Raw genomic sequence first — 7,943 nt, forward strand, 5'->3', positions numbered from 1 at the left:
CTTTTGTCCCTTCGGTAATGTGTAACATCAAGAAAGCATGTTAAAATTACTCAGATTTTCTAGAATTGCTGCATGCTGCATCTGAGAGTTGCTGAGAGCCCTCTGTTCCCTCAGCCCTCTTGCCTGGCCCCAATTTTGAACAATTTGGCGTTTGGTGAGTTGCCTCTATTTTCCACAATCAACTCAGCTGTTAATTAAACCCACAGCAACATCTCCATGACAATTACACTGGCATCAGGAGACCCAACAAAGAGCCACCCACTACCAATAAATACAACGAAAGTGCCAACTCTTCTATGATCAGTGTTTGATGTGGGTTGCGGACTTTGGTCAATTGGCACAAAATGGCAGGAGGAAACTGGTTGCATTAGGTCGGGGTCTAAGTCCCCAGACCATCATCACATCTCTGTCCCTGAGTAGAGATCAGTATCCTCTGTCCTATTTTGACCTTTCCCCTTTCTCCACTTCAGATTGGGTTCTGTCTCCAGCAGCCTCTGTGCCTCTGTTCCTCTTAGGAAGAGGGAGGGCAGATGGGAGACCATCACTGAATAACAGACTTCCATCTGGGACTGAACCCTTATCCAACTGAGAAACTGGACAATGGACAGGAGGTGAGAGTAAACATCTAGCTCCCAGTGGGATCTATGGTTTTACAGCTCAGGTAAGAGACAGAGAAGGGTGACGGGCCCATGCAGGTGCAGTGCCACTAAAAACAGAGACCTCCACAAGTAAGGATGGGGTTTCCAAATAACAGTAACTGGAACTGTTTAAGCTTTAAAGTGAATTTCTGTAAAACTATGCATATAAATTTTATGCATACCCTAACTGACTCAGTGTGCTCCCTCAATATACATTGACACTGTCTTGGTTCTGATTTAACTCAGAAGGGCACTCAACAGTATTTTTAATCAGAAAATCTTTTGTTCATTATAGCAAGGATACTTAACCTGAAATCTACCCTCTTCATAAACGTGAAGTATATAATACCGTAGTGTTGACTACAGACACGATGCTGAAAAGCAGATGTCTAGAACGTGTTCATCTTCTGTGGCTGACACCCATACCCACTGAACAGCCACTCTGCACTTCCCCTTCCCCTGACCCTGGCAGTCACCATTCTGCTCTGTGTCTATGTGTTTGAGTCTTTCGCTTTCTCCCGTAAGTGGAATTTGGCCTTCTGTGACGGGCTTACTTCACTCAGCATCATGTCCTCGAGGTTCGTGTTATTGCAAATTGCAGGATTTCTTTTTTTTTTTTTTAAGTCTGAATAACATCCCATTGTGTACATACATATACCTACAAAATCTTAAATAACTTTTTTCAGAGATGACAGTGGTGTGTGGCATCTAGACTATTACAGTAACTAATACAGGTCCTAGTCCTTAGTGAGTTCCCTGCGAACAATGATAGTTGACAGGTGGGAAGACACAGAAACCCAGAAGAACACAAAATCAGAGTCAGTCAGAAACACTAGCACAGGCTCATAGACCAGGGGCTCAGGAACAGAACATGGGAATGTCTGCACAAGATGCACAAAGAGGGAGTTAGTATCTACGTAATACACCCTTCGAGGAGGCATAATAACATTCTGAAAGACAGATACTACTCTTCTTTTTTTTTAATAATAATTTTTTATTATGTTATATTAGTCACCATACAGTACATTCCAAGTTTTTGATGTAAAGTTCGATGATTCATTAGTTGCGTATAACACCCAGTGCACCAATGCAATACGTGCCCTCCTTACTACCCATCACCAGCCTATCCCATTCCCCCACCCCCTCCCCTCTGAGGCCCTCAGTCTGTTTCTCAGAGTCCATAGTCTCTCATAGATACCACTCTTCTGTTGCTAACACATTCTCTTGGTTGCTTTCTGGTCTTGGGGTCTTCACAGCACTCTCTGACACTCAATGTCTTCATCTCTCAGATGAGACTGCTGGGCTAGAGTTTGAAGATCTCCTATGACTATAACATTTATGACTCAGACTTCTTGGAGATCCTCCTGGGTAAGAGACAGGGCTGAGGCGGGATACCTTTCCCTGTCCTGTGAACAGATACTGTCTTTGTCCTATTAAACCCTTTCTGAGTCTGGTGGAGCACACCCAGCAGTGTGGACGTCATGTTCTAGAAAGCATTTGCCCCCTTTTGATCCTAAATGCTAATGACAGAATTAATATTTGCATAACAATTAACCATTGCAGTCGTATTTTTGCAGTTGTTTTGGAGAAAGCTTGAAAGTTAAATTAGTTGAGTATCAGAGTGAACTCCATTATAAAGATAAGAAAATTGATTCAGACACATCCACGTTCCAGAGCCAATGCATGGTGGGTCAGAACTTGAGTCCACAGCAAAGGTGTGACTGAAATCCCATCTTTAAGGACTTTCTTATAGAAGGATAGTGACAGAATTCTGCCTTCCTCTTGCCAACATGTGTGTGGGTGGGCTCACACAGACACACAGACATGAGCAATACTCCTGCAGCAATCAGAAGATCTGTAATCTAGTCTAGTTCTACTGGCTGTATGGACTTGGTGAGTGTCCTCAAATTCTTTGGTTATCAAATTTCTCATCTTTATATGAAGACAATAAAAGCAATATGTATCTCCAGGGCTCATTATGAACACCAAATGAGACAATACATATATATATTTCTTCACTCTATCCTGAATATGGTGAACTCGTAATAAATGTTGGTTCACATTATATTTCTACAAGATGGTTCTAAATTTTGGTTGGTAAACTATTCCCAAAATTCTGTTCCTTTTTTTTTTTTTTTCTCCTCCCTGGAAATGTCAAAAGCAATACTGACAGACTAATGGTGAGGATGAAATTCCCCCAAAGAAATAACTGAAGTAGGCTGGAGGTGGGGTTAGTTTGTGACCCTGAAGTGAAGTTTCTAGTACAGAAATTGAAGAAAGGAAAGGTAGAAAGAGTGGCTCTTGTTTCACAGACCTGCATAAACACGCATTTCCTTTGCAAATATGATGTCTCTGTATGTTGACATAGCAAAACAGCAGAACTGGTTCCATTCTGAAGGGCAAGTCAACACTAAGGAAAGTGGTCATCAGCTCAATCACAATGTTTACACAAATAACACCAGTAATGTCCAGATTTTTGTCAAAATGCTTATTGGTGATACATAAAGTTCTTCAAAGCTTTCTGGAAATTATTTGTTTTTTCCTCAAGATTTTCAGGACATTTTGCTTGTACTTCTTTCATAATGTTTATGATGGTCTGTCTTGTAATAAATAGACCTACTGTTTGAGTTGTCTCTTCTTGGAGAAAGGAACAGCGATTTTATTCACATTTACATTTTCAGTGCTTAGAACATAACAGAAATCATGAAATCATAAAATATGAGAGGATTATGGAACAGCATGTTCCAGTTTCAGGAGTTCAATGAATAGTTGAGTTTGATACCTAAATATATGGATATCTAAAAACATGTTGTACAAAATATGCGTCATTGATAACTATAAAGCATCCGTAATGAGAAACTCCTAAGTTTATATTCATACATGACTAAGATTAACTACAGTTTATTTTCTAAATTTGTCTCATACCGTCCCCCAACACAATAGAAAATGTAGTAAAACGCCTTTGCTTTCTCCCAGGTGTAAGTAACTTCACGGATGACTCTGGCTTTAGAGCAACCAGACACCAAAGGGCTGGCGTCATCCTTCAAGGTCTAGCCCTTGCTCTCTCCAGCACAGAGCAGGACTCTTTGGAAAACCACGTTACCTCAGTCAGGCTTGGAGAGTCTCAGGGGAATGATAATCCCTCTTAAATTTTCCTTCCCTTGGAAAGCACAAAAATGCAGTTTCAGCAACTTGCCATAAGTTTAATGTTCATTATCTCACTGATGAAAATATTTCTTTCTCCCAATCCCCGTGGAACAATGATAAAGTAATGGAAGGGAAGTGTTTACTGAACAGTCACTATTTACTAAATTAGTATCTTTCATATACATGATTTCAATTAATTTTCACTGTAGTGCTGGGACACAGGAATTACTTTTCTCACCATACAAATGAGACAATGGGACTTGGAGAATTTAGGATCTTACCACTAGGATATGCCAGAGTCAGGATTAAGGCCTAAATCTGTTTAAGTTCAAAACCTGCTTTATTCCTACATGACTCAACTTTACTTGTGCTTATAAAGGTAAAATTTGAGCTCATGTGCATGGAAATTCATTAGTAGTCCTGAGAATTGGGGATCCTGGAATTAGAAAGATAACAGTATACTAGTAATAAATACGCCTTCTAGGAAATAGAAACCCTTGTGTCAGGCATTGAACGAAGAACTCGGGGAGTAAGGAGGAGGAACAGAAGGTCTGATGGGGGTGAGGGGTGATACTATGGAAACACAAAACATCAGGGGCAGGACAGCAACTGTGCTTCCTGGGACTATTTATACATCCGGACAAAAATGGTAGAAACTAAATTATGCCCAGTCTCATTATATTTTCCAAGAATGTTTTAGTTCAACATTTCTATAACAGATATAAAGAGACCCAGAAATAAGCACAGAAATATTCTTTTCCAAGGATGTACAAAAGATTTGTCTCCTCGTTGCTTTCAGTTGTTAAGTGCAAATCTGTCATTCCAATCACCACATTATTTTGTAATAATCACTTCTGCAAACATCTCACCTTGAACTGTGAGGTCTTGGACGGGGTTTTATTTATATGTGAGCCCCTCACACACAGTGCCTGGCCATAATCACACTGCTTAACACTTGCTGAACAGCATCTGATATTTTTGACTTGGGGGTTCTCTGCTAAGGTAGGGTGGTACACTGACATTAATTTTTGCTATTGGTATTAGTTAACATAATAATTTTGAATGATATGCTTTTTTTAAAAAATGGGATAAACACAAGTCTACCTTATAATCTCTCTCCCATTTACATATATTCCCATATGCTCTAGAGAGTAACAAATGTCCAAGGAATTGGGAATACATGGAATTCCAGTGATGCTCTCCTCAGTGCTATATTCTTATTGTAAATGGAGATTTCTCTTTTTGGTTTGAAAGATACTATATAGTTCCTCGTAGTACAGAAATCCTTAGGCATTCTTGGTCTTGTCCAATCTTTACGCCCAGGAAGAAAGAACACTGAGGATTCTCTTACTCTGCACATTCTAGGAAGGCTTCTTGACGTCATGAGATAAGTAACAATGTGACACATTAGCTTTTTTATTTGTATGATTATTATTTATTGAGAAGCTATTAGGTACTTAATATGGTTCTAAATACTGAGGAGAATTTAGGTGAAGATACATACAATTTACATCTTCCCCTCAAGGGTACCAAATCCAATGGAAAAGAGAGATGAGAAAAATGCAACACGATATTTCAAAATTAAGTAAAAAATTGACAATTAATGTATTTTATAAATTCTGAAGCAGAAACAACTCTTTATGGGGAGATATCAAGGAAGATTCCCAAAAAAAGAAGATTTGGTTAAGACTTCAAAATAATGGTAAAACACTTGCAAATAAGAAATGGATATCAAGCTAGCATCAGCAAGGAGTAGAGGCAAGGAAGATGCAATGTATCTGCATGATATGTTGCATTCCATAAAGGCTGATATGATCACAGATACATAGTTTGGTTTCCAAAGCAAGACCTTAAAAACCACAAAGAGTTGGAATATGAAGTCATGAGTAAAATTTTGAGAAGGGGAGTAATATGATATAATTTATATGACAGAAGTTTACCTGGCATCAGGGGCAAGATGCATTGAAGAGATGTGGGTGGGATGGGAAGGACAGGCACAATGGGGGGTCAGTAGGAGTTAAGAGATGTGATGGAGATGGACAAGGGCCCCGGAGAAGATGAGGGTTCTCTCTGTGGGAGGAAGAACTCTGAGGTGGCCAATGGTGGATGCAGAGGTATATTTCATCCTGGAAAACGTTTTCCAGATTGGGGAACAGAAGGCAAGTTCAGAAGCAGGAGTCAGCATGATGAGAGTATGCGACGGTGGAGCCGATGACCACGCCAGGAAGTGTGCCCAACAGGGGCAAGGAGAATGCAGGTCCAGGTTATGGAGAGATGGAAACTAAGGGTTGAACTGTAAGTATGAGGGGAATGCAAATGAGAAGCTGCCAAGGATCCTAAACGAAGTTGCTTCTCAATGTAGCTTGTTAAAACGATTCACTCTGCAACTGCGGGTACGGGCATGTGTGAGGACAAGTAAGCCAGAAGGCCAGGCTTGCATCATAAACAGAGTGAGGGGCGAGGAATGTAAATGACAGTTGCATCCTGCAAGAGGAGATGAAGGGATAGTTGGGTCTAAGAAATGTCAAGAACCGTCTGTCTGTGGTGTTAGAATGATTGTGGAGATGCAAAGTTGGACGTGCACTTGGCTGATTTTAGACACTTCTTTGCGTCTTAAAAATAAACTGGGTGGTGGGAAAATAATGAGTTTAACTCAAATCTTAACACCTACTCTATGATGACCAATTTCTTGTGATTCTTCTAGTTTTCAGAGGTTTATCTTGACACTATCTTCTCCTCTCTTGGATTGTCTCCGAATGACGTACCTTCCATGGAGCAGGGCAATGAGACCCTGGTGAGGGAGTTCACCTTCCTTGGCTTCTCTTCTCTGGCCGGGCTGCAGCAGCTGCTCTTCATTGCCTTTCTGCCTCTCTACCTGTTCACTCTGGGCACCAATGCCATCATCATTTCCACCATCATGCTGGACAGAGCCCTTCACACCCCCATGTACTTCTTCCTTGCTGTCCTCTCCTGCTCTGAGACCTGCTACACCTTCGTCATTGTACCCAAGATGCTGGTGGACCTGCTGGCCCAGAAGAAGACCATCTCCTTCCTGGGCTGTGCCATCCAGATGTTCACCTTCCTCTTCCTTGGCTGCTCTCACTCCTTCCTGCTGGCGGCCATGGGTTATGACCGCTACGTGGCCATCTGTAACCCTCTGCGCTACACGGAGCTCATGGGACACCGGGTGTGTGTGGGACTAGTGGCTGCTGCCTGTGCCTGTGGCTTTACTATTGCACAGATTATCACCTCCCTGGTATTTCACCTGCCTTTCCGCTCTTCCAACCAGCTCCATCACTTCTTCTGTGACATCTCCCCTGTCCTCAAAGTGGCATCTCACCATACCCACTTGAGTCAGATTGTCATCATCGTGCTCTGTGCATTGGTCCTGGTTATCCCCCTGTTACTGATTTTGGTATCCTATATTCACATCATCTCTGCCATAGTCCAGTTTCCTTCCACATTAGGCAGGTACAAAGCTTTCTCCACCTGTGCTTCCCACCTCATTGTTGTCACCATCCATTATGGTTGTGCCTCCTTCATCTACTTAAGGCTCAAGTCCACCTCCTCCTCAAGCCAAGATGCCCTCATATCTGTGTCCTACACTGTCCTCACTCCACTGTTCAACCCACTGATTTACAGCCTCAAGAAATAAAGAATTCAGGTCAGTGCTTCGTAGAGCCGTGGGGAGAACCCTCTCCCTGCCACAACGTTAACCGAGATCCCATTCTTTCCAAGCACTAAAGTGCAAGGTGTACAAGGAAAAATTTCCGGAGCAGAAGTGATCAAGCAAGAGAGCACAGTTTTCAAGAACAGAGAGCATTTCCTTCATTTCCATATATAAATTCAGAAAAACGTATCTTGCTATAATTACGTCCATTGTTGCCATTGAGGTTTTTTTCAGTTGAGGGAAAATAATGGATGGCTCCTCCAGGAACACTTGTATGTGTTCAGAATTCTGGGCTCAGGCAAATACTATTAATCAGTCTCAGCCAGATGGAAAACCAACCCTGAAAAATACTGCACGGCCCTCTCTGTTTCAGGGGCCCAGGAAGCTCTCCTTTCTCCTTTTCTGGATGTTTCCTGAGTCTCAGTCTTTCCATATTGGCAGACCACAATGCTTACATGACATAACATCTGTACGGTGACTGTGACGAT

At 41.7% G+C, this 7,943-nt stretch overlaps 2 protein-coding genes across 2 annotated transcripts in view; both read left to right on the forward strand.

Annotated features, from left to right (window-relative positions):
- The window catches only part of LOC100481154 (olfactory receptor 10T2), a 2,974-nt gene extending 1,009 nt beyond the window's left edge, over positions 1-1,965 (forward strand). Inside the window, exon 2 of the mRNA XM_034667681.1 lies at positions 1,928-1,965. Coding sequence (XP_034523572.1) covers positions 1,928-1,965 — 38 coding nt within the window. The remainder of the gene's footprint in view (positions 1-1,927) is intronic.
- Positions 1,966-6,555: 4,590 nt separating this feature from the next.
- LOC100468636 (olfactory receptor 10K2) lies at positions 6,556-7,440 on the forward strand. Its single transcript, XM_002930744.4, has one exon. It carries the CDS (start codon positions 6,556-6,558, stop codon positions 7,438-7,440), a length of 885 nt encoding a protein of 294 aa, XP_002930790.2.
- Positions 7,441-7,943: the final 503 nt, after the last annotated feature.

The sequence above is a fragment of the Ailuropoda melanoleuca genome, chromosome 8, assembly GCF_002007445.2.
Source record: "Ailuropoda melanoleuca isolate Jingjing chromosome 8, ASM200744v2, whole genome shotgun sequence".
NCBI lineage: Eukaryota > Metazoa > Chordata > Mammalia > Carnivora > Ursidae > Ailuropoda > Ailuropoda melanoleuca.

Excerpts from the sequence above, each read along its gene's own strand:
- LOC100468636 (XM_002930744.4), top strand. The coding sequence starts at position 6,556 with ATGGAGCAGGGCAATGAGACCCTGGTGAGGGAGTTCACCTTCCTTGGC.